Raw genomic sequence first — 15,071 nt, 5'->3', positions numbered from 1 at the left:
AATGAAAGAAAAAGCAATGATTTTCAATGTACACTTCAACATGCACATACAGAAATATTTCAGTTTGTTATGGGTTACCATTCCACTATTTCAGATTTTTCCTTCTAGCTGCTCCAAAACATTGGAGGCTAGAAGAAAGATATATATTTTTTTTTGTGAAAAACAAAAAGCAATAAATTTCAAAGCAGATCGTAACAATTAGTTGTAGATGAGATTTTAGAGTTTGGTATGGGTTCTAATTCCACCATTTTAGGTTTTACTTCTAGCTGCTCTAAGATACTGGAGACTAAAAGAAATTTCAGTATAATTATTCAACAGTCATACTCGTTTGTTTAACCCTACCTTCTCTGTATAACTCCACCACCACCTTTGATTTTTCTCCCATTCTTTAGGGGTATTTGGGCTATACCCGTTCTACTTTTTTCATGTTGGAAAGGGCTGTCCATAATATGGGATGGGGGATAGCTGATGTTCTGGATAGGGTGGCCTCTCTGCATTTCAGGGTTTATCTGGTCCAGGGGCCCATCTGAAGGTTGTAGGCTTCTTGCTTTGTGTATTTGAAGGCTCAGTTATTAACGACAAATACATTAATAGTTGCTATGTTCCTGATGAATCATCCCCTTTTTAATTATGAAATATCCCTTTCTATCTATGGTTATATACTTTCTCTGGAAGTCTACTTTTTCTGATATTAAAATAGCCACTGCAGCCTTCTTTATGCTTACTGCTTGTATATCTTTTTTTTTTTATCCATTTGTTTTCACCCTATTTGTGTTATTTAATTAAAATATTCTCTTTGTAGGTAGCATGTAGTAGTCTGTTTTGTTTCTGCTTTGTCACTTTCTATCTTTTAACTGGAATGTTTTGATCTGTGTTGTCTAACACACACACACACATATATATATATATATATATAATATGTTATATAATATCTAGCCACTATATATACATATTTATATAGCTATTGAGTCCATGAAATCGACTAGTCCAAACCGAAATGAGTAGTACATATAAAATACACACCAGATTTTGAAGACTTAATATGAAAAAAGGTATTTTATTCATAACTTTTAATATTTATTATAGTTTGAAATAATATTTTGGGTATACTAGGTTAAACAAAATGTAAATTAAATAAAATATATACTAGAAATATTTTAATTATATGTATGACTTGCATTATATTTCTGTTGGTCAGTACTGATTTAGATCATTAGCATTAATATAATTATTGATATAGTTGGAGTTAGGTTGACCATTTTATTATGTTTTCTTTTTCCTCTGTTTTTTTGTTGTTCCTCCTATCCTATCTCTTTTTGGGCTATTTGGGTATTTTTCGGTATTACAGTTAAATTTATTTATTGGTTTTTTGACTATATCTCTTTGTTTTATTTTTTCGCTGGCTGCCCTAGTGCAGTTTCTTGGCCTCACCACTATGACATTTTGAGCTCTATCGTTCTTTATTATGGGATCTGTGCTGTGCACTGTAAAATATTTAACAGCATTCTGGTCTCTACCTACTGGATACCCATAGCATACCCTGCTGTCCCCCCATTGCAACAACCAAAACTGTCCCCAGACATTGCCAAATATCTCCTGAAGGCCAAAATCACCCTCAGTTCAGCTTCCTCTAGGAGTTATGTTATACATACCTTATCTTTACAGTCTGCTTACTGTTAATATTGTACCACTTCACATAAAATGTAGAAACCTTACCACTACATAGGTCCATTAATGATTTCTCCCCGTATTGACCATTATGTTATAATTGTCATTTGTATTATAGCCACATATCTGAAAAATCCCAACAGACAATATCGTGAGTTTTGCTTTCAGTAGCCACACATATTTTAAAAAACTAAAGAGGAAAAAAAGTGTTTTATTTTTACTGAGATAGTTAACATTTCTGTTGCTCCTTTGTTTATGAAAATCCAGGTTTTCCTCTGGTATCATTTCCTTTATTCTAAAGAATTTATTTTAGCATTTGTTATATATCATGTCAGCTCAAGATAGATTCTTTTGGTTTTCTTTCATCTGAAAATATCTTTATTTAGCCGTCTCTGTAAAGAAAATGTTTGTTGGATAAAAACTTGTGTTCATAGGTTTTTTTCTTTTAGATCTTCAAAGCTGTTGTTCTACTCTTCTGGTTTCTGTGGTTTCTGGTAAGAAATCTGTGGTTATTCGAATTTTGGTTCTCCTATACGTAATAGGTAGTTTTTCTCTAACCATCTGTTCTGGTTTACTGGCTTCCAGAATGCAACACACCAGAGACAGATTGGCTTCTAATAAAAGGGGATTTATTTCAGTAGTTCTTCAGAGGAAAGGCAGCTAACTTTCAACTGAGGTTCTTTCTTACGTGGGAAGGCTCAGGGTGCTCTCTGCTGGCCTTCTCTCCAGGCCTCTGGGTTCCAACACCTTTCCCCAGGGTGTTTTCTCTGTGCATCTCCAAAGGCCTGGGCTAAGCTGCGAGTGCTGAGATGAGGCATACTGAGCTGCTTGATCTGTCTTACGTTGACCTGTCTCATTTAAGCTCCAGCCAGTTAAATCAAACATCATTCATTGCAGCAGTCTTGCCTCCTAGCTGACTGCAGATGTAATGAGCAACAGATGAGGTTCACGTATCATTGGCTCATGTCCACAGCAACTAGGCACCTTTACCTGGCTAAGTTGACAACTGAATATAACTACCACACCATCTTCCAAATTTTCTCTTTATATTTCATCTTTGGCATTTGATTGTGCTGTGTCTAGTCATGACTTTCTGTTAATTTTTTGTTTTGGATTTTCAGAGCTTCTTAAATCAGAAAATGTCTTTTACCACATTTAGAAATTAGAGCCATTCTTTTTTTCTAATTTTTTCTGTCCCTATTTATTTCTCTTTTCCTTCTGAGATGCCAGTGATGCAAAATTTAGACTTTTAAAAATTGTCCTTAGTTCCCTTAGGTTTTATTCATTTTTAAATAATTTTTCTCTCTGTTCTTCAGGTGGGATCATTTATAATGATGTATCTTCCAGGTCACTGACTCCTCCATCATCCCTATTCTATTGTTGAGCCTGAATTGGTTTCCTGGCCTCTAAACCAAATAACATGCAATAGGTTGGCTTAACAACAGGAATTTATTGGCTTATGGTTTTGAGCTAGAAGTCCAAATCTAAGGTGTCAGCAAGGCAATGCTCTCTCTCTCTCGCTCTGTCTGAAACCTAGGATGTTCTGGGGCTGGCTGCCAGTCATCCTTGGCTTTTCCATTACATAGCGACATCCTCTTCCTTCTCTTCCAGATACTAATGACTTTTGCCTTTTTCTCTCTATTTTTTCCCCCATGCCCAGTTTCCTTTGTGTATAAGTTCTTCAGCCATATTGGATTAAGGCCCACCTAAATTTAGTTTGGGCACATCTTAACATCTTTAAAGTCTCCTTTGCGAATGAGTTCTTACCTACAGGACTAGGAGTTCAAATCTGGACATGTCTTTTGTGGGTACATGATTCAGTCTCCAACAGAGCCCATTCAGTGACTTTTTTCCCAAATATTTTATTTTTCAGTTCTAAAATTTCCATTTGGTTCTCTTTATGGTTTCAATTTTTCTGCTGAAAACTCCCATCTTTTTTCTACCATGTTTTTCTTTCCCTCATGGATTGTAGTTTTAATATCTTTTAAAAGTCTTTGATAACTGCAAAACTGGGTCGTCTCAGGGTTTAATCTGGTGATTATCTTTTTCCTGGAGAGTTGGTCACATTTTCCTGTTTTTATTTTCTGTGTGTGTTACTTTGAATATCAAGTAATTTTGTGTTTTCTCCTGGACATGGTGAATGTTGTAACTTCTGAGTCCTGCTGTAGTTCTCTAGTGAATGTAAGGTTTTTATTTTAGCAAGCAAGCAACCCAATTATGTTCAGCCCACAAGCTGTCTTACCTTCTGTGAGTAGTGGTTAAAAATCTCAGTACAGTTCTCTAAGCCTTTGCTATGCTGATTTCGATTTGTCTGATACGTACATGGCTCAGGGGTAAGCCTGAGACTTGTGCGGGTCCATACACAAATCAGGGGATTTTTGTGCTCACTTTTTGCTCTGAGCTTCTTCCCTTACTCTCCAGACTGCAGAGACGTTTTTCCTGATTCCTATGGCCAGGCAAATAGGGTTTCTGTTAGTTTTTGTTGCCCACACTGCCCCAGCTGCTATGCTACTTGGACTGTACACACCTTGAAGCAAAACTGTTAGATATAGAAACAAAAAAGAAACAACTTGAAATTCAGCTTGTGAGGTAGTGACTTTTCCAGGTTTTAACTCCCATCCACAACCTCCTTGCTTCTGTATACTTTTCAGAGACCTCAGGCAATTGTTTTTGTATTTTACTTGGTGTTTTCAGTTATAATTCATGGGCTGTAGTGAATGCTGCATTAGCACAACTGGAACATGACCTCAATGTTTTTAATATTATATATTTGATAATGTCTTTCCAATTTGTATCCCTTCCCTGATGATATGAACCCTTCCGTGATCTCTAGACTTATATATCCAGCTGCCTTTTCAGCTTTTTTGGGGATGTCTAATAATGCAACTCAAATCGAAATCCAACATTGAATTTCTTATATATCCCAAACTTCCTCCCTCATTCTTCCACTCCTTCTAGTCGCTCAGGCTGTAAACCCTGGAATCAGTACCCTTCCTTTCTGTCTTCCACACTACTGATTCTGGCATTTACCACCACTCTAAACACCGTATGTGGTACTTATTTATTTTGTGTTATTGTCTGCTCTCTCCACCTTTGCTCTCACAATAAGGTAAACTCATGAAAGCAGGAATCTTCTAATTCTTCACAGGATTGTATATGTTGTCGAAAAATATCCTTGGTAGATTAATCACTTCTTGATGTTTCCTTGTGCTCAGTTTGTTATTACTTGGTGCAATAATAGCCATTTTGAAAGCAGCAATAGTCCCAAGGATATCTGCTGTAACTAGAGTCTTGTATCAGGTTCTGTGTGAGCAGTATACCAAAAAAAAAAAAATAAAAACAAAGCACAGTATGCCCGAATCAAAAGTTTTTAATCTACTGTTTGGATTTAAAGCCAAGATAGAAGTGGACAGCCATCCAAGATTCTGTGATTAATGTATTTCATTAGAGAATACCAATAGAGAAACTCTTTTTGAAGGCAGTATAATATGTTGACTAATAAAAGGCTTTGGAGTCAGGATGGCTGAGTGACAATCAGAGATCCCCTGCTCGATTTGGGCTTCTTACTTAACATTCTGTACCTGTTTCTTCATCTGTAAAATGCAAATAGCAGTACCTACTTTGTAGGCCTGAGGATTCTATTTTATCAGTATATATAAAATACTTAGAATGACACCTGGTACAGAGTGAGTGCTCAAAAACTATTAGCATCCTTCAGCAGCAATACTGTCACAATTATTATTATTTGGAGCTCTCCCCATATAATATCTAATGATACTACTGAAAGAATACTTTATACAATGCATGCATTTTTATTTACTTCTTAACTACTTGGAAGAATGTGCATGGAATTGACAAGAATGTTACTTAAAACTTTTAAGCATATTAAATAATTTCTTAAAGCTTACTTTTATGGTTCAGCAGTGTTTTCAGTCAACTTCAGTTCATGAAAGTGCTAGTTAAAATTTTTTTCTATTAAGAGTATTTGTAAAAAAAAAAGAATATTTGAATATCCTCAGGTGAGCAATTAAAAATGGAAGGAAATGTAAAAATTGGAAAATTATGAAAATTTAAAACTGGTGTAATTATTTAGTTATGGTATTGTATGGTATCAATTTCAATTCTTATTTTTCTTCTGCCTTTCTGAATCTCTGTTCTTAGGAGCTTTGTTTCATGCAGAAAGTGTTCTGAAAATGTTAGCTTTCATTATCTGTTGCTTAAGTTTCAAAAGTGCTTTTATCAAATTGATATTAGTTTGAGTTGTTAAGAAATATCTTCTTCAAGAAATTCTCGGTTGTAACCTGGAAATAAAACAAAAACGTATCATTTATTCCAGTGTTACTTTTAACATTTGTTAATGTTATTTTTCCTTCCATAGGAGAAGGTGGAAAACTGGTTGATAGAGGGGATACTACTTACGGAGGAAAGTGGGTCGTAAATCCTAGTGGTGGATTGATTTCAAAGGGACACCCGCTGGGAGCTACAGGTAATACTACACATGGATTCCATAAACTATCATTTTTACTCTAAGTGTGAATTTAAAAATATTATCCCTGAGCTTGGTAGCTGGTTCTTTAAATGGTTGTTTAGTAACAGAATTTAAAATTTTCCTTTAAGTACGGTACATTTCAGTAAAACAGATCTTTGAGGATTCGAATTAATTGAAACTCTAAATTGATCAATGTGTATCTTTAAAAGTTTGTTTTCAGATAGGCAACTTAACTAACTACCATAAGATGTTGCAAAGTAGAGATCTTGCTAGACTTGCCTGATAAAAATCATTTGAAATAAGTCCATTATTTATGAGTCATTGTATACATATGTGGCTGTTGTTGCATGAAATGGTTTTGTCTTGTTCAGTTGCATGAAACTGAGCTAGAAGTTATGAAATATGAATTTTTACCACTGGCTCTCCTGCTGACTGGCCATGTGACTATTTCAGTTAATAATCAGTTAATCAACCACTTGATTTCAAAATTGAAAATAAGAATTTGAAATTGAAAATAAAGAAATTGAACAAGGCAATTTCCGGAATAACTTTCAGCACTAAAATTCTATGATTTAATTTTGTGAAGATGGGTGGGTTTTGTGTTTTTTTTTTGTTATTGTCTTATTTGATTAATTTAGTAAGATTTTATATATTCTCATAAATTCCAGTTAGAATTAATAGTGTATTCTTTACAGCAGTTAACATTGGCTTATTTCTGTTTATCCTTCAAATTTAGTAAGCTCACAATCTAGTAGGGCAGATAGATAGATAGAAATAAATATATAGACAGAGAGAGAGACTTAAGATAGTTAAAATAGAATGTGCTACCTTGCTATTTGTTTTCTAAATGTCCCTTCTGTTTTTTGGTTATTTTTTTGCCTCTTTTTACTACCCTCTTTATAGTTGTGTGTTGTTTAGTAATCTCTTTCCTCTCTTCTATTGGATAATTTATTTAAAAAAATAATAGTGGTTGTTTCAGGGTTTACACAAAACGTACCTTTAACTTATCACAATCTACTATCAAATAATGTTAAACCATGCCACATAAAATGTAAGACTTATATAACAGCAAGCTACTATTTACCCCCTTCTGTCATGTATTTGCTTCTAAATATATTGTAAACCCTACAATATAATATCATTATTATTGATTTGAATAATCTAATATTTTTCAAAATTTGAAAGTGAGGAGAAAAGAGTTATAAGGAATAATGGAATGGGACATCTAAAGATCCTCTTGTATTAGCCAGGTTCTCTAGGGAAATGGAACCAGCAGGAGATATCTGAATATTATAGGGTTTTATAAAAGTGTTCACACAACTGTGGAGATGTACAAATTCCAGTTCCATAGGGCAGGCTATAAATTAGCAGCTCTGATACAGGTTTTTGATGGATTCCCCAAGAGAAGCTGGGAAAATAGAAAGTCCTCTTTTCTGACTGTTGACAGTATCACCTCTCCTTTTAAATCCTTCAGTTGATTGGATTAAATATTACTCAATGCTGGAGGCATTCTCCTTAGTTGATTGTAGATGTAATCAGTAATAAATGCAATCAACTTACTGATGATTTAAGTCCACAAAATGTCCTCACAGTAGCAGGCCAATACTTGACCAAACAATTGGACACCATTACCTGACACAAGTTGACTCTTCTAAAAAAGCAGTGAAAATACTGGCAAAAATTTTCAAAATCAACTTTTTTCAAAACTTTGGAAATTAACCAAAGACTTTTACAAACATCAAAAAAGTGTTTGTATAAGAAAAATGATTGGATCCTGGTAAAATCATTGAACTTCGTGCTTTTAAAAATTGCCCTAAAAAAACAAATTACCCTAATCCCAAACCCCTCTCCTCAGTTCCATGGATGCCTTGGAAGCATAGCAGCCCATAATCACAGTGAAAACTGGCACCTAAGTGACCACTGGAACATGGCCTTTTCTGGGGTACATAACAGCTTCAAACCAACACATTTGGCTTATGGTTTCAAAAGCTAGAAGGCTTTTTCACTCCTGAGGTCAGTATCTTCTGGCTGGCTGGAAGTCTTCAGGGTTCCTTGGCTTTTTCATCATATGGCAATATACCTCGTAGTATCATATCCTTTTTCTTCCAGACTCCATTCACTTCTAGCTTCTGAGTGCTCCCCTTGGCTTCTCTCTTTCCATGTCCAATTTCCTTTGCTTGTAAGGAGTTCATGCATATTGGTTTAAGGCCCACCCTCATTCAGTTTGGGCACATCTTACCTGACTTTTGATAACATTCTCAAAAGTCCTGTTTCCAAATGGGTTCACACCCACAGGACCAAAGATTGGGACCTGAACATGACTTTTATAAGGGTCATGGTTCAGTCCCAAAAAGAGGCTCAGTTGCAAATTTCAGCAGTCAGAAGAACGAATGAGTAAATTTGGACATAGGTCAATTGAATATATCCGGTCTGAGAAACAGAGAAAAAAACAGTGAAGAAAAATGAACAGAGCCTCAGAGCTCTGTGACATGCCATTAAGCATGCCAATATGTGTATAATGGTAGTTATAGAAGGAGAGGAGAGAAAGAAAGGGCAGAAAGAATATTTGAAGAAATAATGGCTGAAAACTTCCCAAATTTGATCAGAAGTATTTATATATGCATCTTCAACAAACTTCAGCACTTCCAGTAGGAATTCCTCCAAGAGATCCACTAGAAACATAATAATCAAACTGTTAAAAGATAAAGGAAGAATGTTGAAAGCAACAAAAGAGGGTCACTCATCACATAAGGAATCCTCAATAAAATTTAACATCTGATTTCTCATCAGACGCCATGAAGGCCAGAAAGCAGTGGGATGGAATACACAAAGAACTGAAATAAAAGACTGTCACCCAATAATTTAATATTCAGCAAAAATATCCTTTAAAAATGAAAGATAAATAATATTCCCAGATAAACAAAATCAGAAAATTCATCACTAGCACGCCTCCTCTGTAATAAATACTAAAGGGGGTCAGCAAAATGGATAGCATCTTGAATCCACATGGAGAAATAAAGAGTATTGGCAAAGGAAATTACACTGGTAAATATAAAAGGCAGTATAACTTTTTTTTATATATTTGTCACTTTTTTTCCTTTTACCTGATTTAAAAGACAGATGCATAAAGCAATAATTATAAATCTCTGTTCACAGGCATGCATTGTATAAAGATGTAGTTTGTCTCTTATATCAGCATATTTAGTCTGGAGCAGTAATTGTTATTTCTGGATTTTGAGAGGCAGTTTATATATGTATAATCTGGTATTTAGAGATAAGAATGAAGCCGATCAGGTCGGGTTGAGGAAATCCAGAATACAGGGGTTAAGGAAGACAATGTCTATGTTATAGAACCTCATTGACTTGTTGAGGCCAAAGGAAGAAAGTTTTATTCAGAAACTAAATTTTCTGTAGCACATACTCTAACTCAACCTGTCTGAATAGATCATTTAAACAATTCAAACACAGGAAGCCCAGAATAAGAATGAAAGCCTTTAATCCTGTATAGTTGAATAATGCCTGGATACATCCCAGAGTATATTAAGCAGATAGTCAAAAAGTAGTGACAAAGAAAAAAAAAGTATTGGCAAAGTCCCTTGAGGGATGGGAGAAAAATATGAAACTATTAAATTTTACCACGGGGGGAACTCCTGATACTGTGTCAAACATTAGGGACACCAAATCAATAGGCCAAGCCCTTGATCTTGAAGCTTGCTCTTGTGAAGCGTATGTATGTAGCAGAGAAGCTCAGGCTACCATAGGCATGCCTGAGAGTTACTACAGAGGACCTCTGTTGTTGCACACATGAGGGCTTTCTCTCTCTAAGCCCAACTCTGCAAGTAAAATCATTGCCCTCCCCAATACGTGGTACATGACATCCAGGGGTGAAAGTCTCCCTGACAATGTGGGAGATGACTCCCAGGGATGATTTGGCCCTGGCACCATGGGATCAACAATGCCATCCTGACCAAAAGGGGGAAAATAAGTGTAACAAATAAGGTATCAGTGGCTGAGAGAGTTCAAATAGAGTCGAGCGACTACTCTGGAGGTCACTCTTATGCAAGCTTCAGTTAGACATAGCTACTTACCATAACTTGCCAACCCCCAACCAAAACCATTCCTGCCAGCCCTAAAGAACACCTAGGGCATTATGTAAGATTCTAAACGGTTCCATGCAGTAGGTTAACTTTCCAGAAACCTACAACCTCCAGATGGGTCCCTGGACCAGATAGTCCTGAAATGCAGAGGGGCCAGCCTCTCCAGAACATCAACTAGTTCCATCCCCCTATCCTATATTATCTATAGCCCCTTCCAACATGAAAAAGTTAGAATGAGCGTAGCCCAAATATCCCTAAAGAGTGGGAGAAAGATCAAAGAAGAAGGAGGAGTTATACAGAGAAGGTAAGGTTTAACAAACGAGTGATTGCTGAATCATTATATTGGTATTTCTTTTAGTCTCCAGTATCTTAGTGCAGCTAGAAGTAAAAATCTAAAATGGTAGAATTGTAATCCATACCAAACTCTAAAGCCTTGTCTATGACTAATTGCTGCAATGTGCACAGTCACATTGTAAACATTATATCTTTATACAATGGTCTTTCAGAGTCAACTGCCCAAATTACATTGTGACTGTGTGATTGTGTGATTGTGAAAACCTTGTGTCTGATACTCCTTTTATCCAGGGTATGGATAGATGTTTAAAAAATATGAATAGTAAGGGGGATAAGGGGTAAAACAAATTGGATAGATGGAAATACTAGTGGTCAATGAGAGAGATGGGTAAGGGGTATGGGAGGTATGTGTTTTTTGTTTTTTGTTTGTATTTCTTTTTCCGGAATGAGGCAAATGTTCTAAAAAAATGATCATGATGATGAATACACAACATTGTGATACCATTGTGAGCCATTGATTGTACACCATGTAGACTGTATGTGTTTGAAGATCTGTCAATAAAAATATATAAAACAAAGAAACAAGTAAACAAAGAAAGAAATAAAAGAATCAAGGCTATTGAAACATAGGAAAACTCAACACTTTCAGATACTTTCCTCCAGCCATTCCGATACACCATAAACTAAAAAGAGATATCTATGTAATGCGTAAAAATAACCTCCAGGATAACCTTTTGACTCTGTTTGAAATTTCTCAGCCTCTGAAACTTTATTTTGTCTCATTTTTCCCTTCTCCCTTTTGGTCAAGAAGGCTTTCTCAGTCTCTTGATGCTGGGTCCTGGCTCATTCCTGGAGTTCTGTCCAGTATTGTCAGGGAGATTTATACACCTGTGAGTCATGCCCCATGTAGGGGGGGAAGGGCAGTGAGTTCACCTACTGAGTTGGCTTAGGGAGAGAGACCCCATCTGTGCAACAAAAGTGGTTCTCTGGGAGTGACTCTTAGGCAGAATTTTAAGTAGGGTTAGTCTGTCCTTTGCAGGAATAAGTTTCATAGGGGTGAACCCCAAGATTGAGGGCTCACATTGATCTGGTTGTCCTCACTCCTTGTGAGAATATCAGAAATTCTACAAATGGGGAAGTTGATTATTTCCTCCTTTTTCCCCAGTCCCCCAGGGGGACTTTGCAAATACATCTTTGTTCACTGCCCAAATTACTCTGAACACCCGTATTTCTACCAGCAATCTTTTCAAACAATCTAGGCTTTTTCTATCAGGTACCTCACAGTTCTTCCAGCCTCTACCTATTACCCAGTTCCACAGCCATTTCCACATTTTTTGTATTTGCAGTAGCAGCACCCACTCCTGGTACCAGAATCTGTTTTGATTTCTGGCTGCCAAAGCAAATACATGCAGGAGGTTGGCTTTAACAATGGAAATTTATTAGCTTATGGTTTGGAGGCTAGGAAAAAGTTCAAATCAAGCTGTCATCAAGGTAATGCTTTCTTCCCAAAGATGCATTCTGAGGCTGACTGCTGGTGGACCTTGGTCCCGGGCTCCTCTGTCACACATAACAATGCACATGGTGTCCTCTCTTGGCCTTTCCCTTCTCTTCCAGGTTCCTTTGATCTTCAGCTTCTTGCTTCTTGTAGCTTTCTCCTTTTCTGTCTGAATTTTATTCTGCTTATAAAAGCCTCCAATAAAGGATTCAGATCCATTCTATTTATGTTGGGCCATATCTTAATTGAAGTAACCTCATCAAAAGGTTGTATTTACAATGGGTTCACACCCATACGAATGGATTAAGTTTAAGAACATATTTTTCTGGGGTACATATCTCCAAACCACCACAGTTGCTTTTTTCAATGATTTTTTTTTTAATTTACGCTCATGCTTGTTTATAGACATACCACTGATTTTTTGCATTGATCTTGTACTGTGCCACTTTGCTGAATTTGTTATTAGCTCTTGTAACACTGTTACGGAGTTTTCAGGATATTCTCTCTATAGAATCCTGTCATTTGCAAACAGGCCAGGTTTATTTGGATGGCATTTATTTCTTTATCTTGCCTAATTGGTCTGACCAAAACTTCCAGTGCATTGTTGGATAACGGTGGGGCCAGTGGGCATCCTTGCCTTGTTCCAGCTCTTAGAGGAAAAACTCAGTCTTTCACCATTGACTACAATGTTAACAGTGGATTTTTCTTATATGCTTTTTATTATTTTGAAAAAGTTTCCTTCTCTTACTAGTTTTCTAGGTGTTTTTATCAGGAATGGGTGCTGGATTTTATCAAATGCCTTTTCTGCATTAATTGAGATGATTATGTTTTTTTTTCTTTCATTAATGTGTTGTATTAAAATAATTTTTCTTATGTCGTCTTGGATAAATCCCACTTGATCATGGTGCTTAATTCTTTTGATGTGCTGGTGGATTTGATTTGCTAGTATTTTGTTGAGGATCTTTGTACCTATTTTATAAGTGATATTGTTCTGTATTTTCATTTCGTATGAAATCTTTATCTCACTTTAGTGATGTTGGCCTCTTAGAATGAGTTCTTCTTCCTTTTCAGTTTTTTGAGGAGTTTTAGCAGGATCGATGTTAATATTTCTTGGGATGTTTGATAAATTCACCCGTAAAGCTATCTTGTCCTTGGCTTTTCTTTTGTAGGGCTTTTGATTACTGATTGAATTCCTTAACTAGTTATTGGTCTGTTGCAATCTCCTATTTCTTCTTTAGTCAGCGTAGGTTGTTTGTGTGCTTAGGAATTTGTCCATTTTATCTAGGTGATCTAATTTTTTGCTGTATAGTTGATCTTGGTTCAAGAAGGCCAGTGATGTTCAGGGTTTCCCTCTCAACTGGAAAATCACATGGCGAACATAGTGATGTCTGTTAGCTTTCTCTCCTGGCTTCTTGTTTCATGAAGCTCCCCCAGGGGCGTTTTCCTTCCTCATCTCCAAAGGTCTCTGGCTGTGTGGGCTCTCCATAGTATCTTTTTATAATCGTTTTTATTTCTATGGAGGTAGTTTTCACATCCTCCCTTCCATTTCTGATTTTTTGGTATTTGTCTCTTTTTTTCTTTTTTCAGTCAGGTTAAACATCTGGGATTTGATCCTAGCCTCTTCACTCTTTTCAGTACTTAACTCTGTTAATTATAGCTTTCTTATCTGTAAAAGGGGATGAATATGCTAGTAATCCTATAAGGTTGTTCTGTTAAGTGAGAAAATATATGTATGTAAAGTACATAGTGGATTCCCCAGCACAGAGGAGGAACTATAATAGATGATAATTTTTTCCTCATACCATGTCTAAAAAGAAAGCTATATGAGTCCAGTTAACTATTAGATGCTGATAGCAGAGCCTGACTTGTATCACAATATGAAAACTTATTTATAAATCATTTCATTAAAAGAACATTCTTTAATTTATAATGAAATTAAATTTTCTTCAGTATGATAGTCTCATGGTATCAATTTCTCTATGTAAATATTGTGCCCAATCTTACACAGACATTATTTTAAAAATATTTTCTGTCTTTGATAAATAATCTAAACTTTTTCCTTTTTCCCTTAAAAAAATTGCCTCATACTTCAGAGTTGATTCTTGTTGCTGATGGTACATAGAGAAGTCTGGATAATATTTTAATGATAATAATATATTTAATAATATTTTAAATATTTAATAATATAATTAATATTTAAAGGTCACTGAAGCCTTACTAATATCACAGTTTGTGTGAGGCAGTGACTTAAGTTCTCCTTTCAGACAGTTTCCTCACTCTGTATAGGAAAATCTCTTTAATCAGCAGATGAATGTGACATTTCACCTAGCTGATTTTTGTTTTGTTTTTTGGACACATAGTTTTTTTCTCCTCTGAAAGAATCTTTGTTTATTACAATTTGCTTCTTTGCCATTCAGAGATATTTTTGTTCTCCCATCCACGGAAGCACTCGCAAATCATGTTTTATAGTAACAGTATGGTTTTTCATATCCATATTATATTTTTAAAACAAGGTATGATTTTCCTGTAATAAAATACACAATTCTTCAGTATTTAGTGCAATGAATTTTGATAGTGGTATCCATTCATATAGCCACTAGCCAAAACAAGATATAGAGTATTTCTATCACCGCAAACATTTCATCATATCTTTTTCCCTGGCTCCCCCAAATACTTGTCTCCTACTCTTTCACCCACCACCCACACCACTAGGGTAACACTTTTTTACTTCCTTCACTATAGCTTAATTTTGCCTATTCTAGAGTTTTATATAATTGGAATCATACAGTGTGTATGTGTATCCCTTTGCATTTGGCTTTATTTACTCAGCATAATATTTGTAGGATTCATCCATGTTGTTCTTGTATCAGAATTTCATTCTTTTTTATTGCCAGATAGCATTCCATTCCATTGTTTAAATATACCAGTTTGTTTATTCGTTTTTCCGTTGATGGATATTTTAGCTACTTCCTGTTTGGGGCTATTATGAATAAGACTGCTATGGACATTTTTGTACAAGTCTGTTTGT

At 35.7% G+C, this 15,071-nt stretch overlaps 1 protein-coding gene across 1 annotated transcript in view; it reads left to right on the top strand.

Moving 5' to 3' along the window:
• SCP2 (sterol carrier protein 2) overlaps positions 1–15,071 on the top strand; it is a 177,072-nt gene that overhangs the window by 98,117 nt on the left and 63,884 nt on the right. Inside the window, exon 11 of the mRNA XM_077149616.1 lies at positions 6,047–6,154. Coding sequence (XP_077005731.1) covers positions 6,047–6,154 — 108 coding nt within the window. The remainder of the gene's footprint in view (positions 1–6,046; positions 6,155–15,071) is intronic.

The sequence above is a fragment of the Tamandua tetradactyla genome, chromosome 2, assembly GCF_023851605.1.
Source record: "Tamandua tetradactyla isolate mTamTet1 chromosome 2, mTamTet1.pri, whole genome shotgun sequence".
Lineage (NCBI taxonomy): Eukaryota > Metazoa > Chordata > Mammalia > Pilosa > Myrmecophagidae > Tamandua > Tamandua tetradactyla.
Note: the sequence above shows the minus strand (reverse complement) of the source record. Positions and strands in the feature narration are given on the sequence as shown.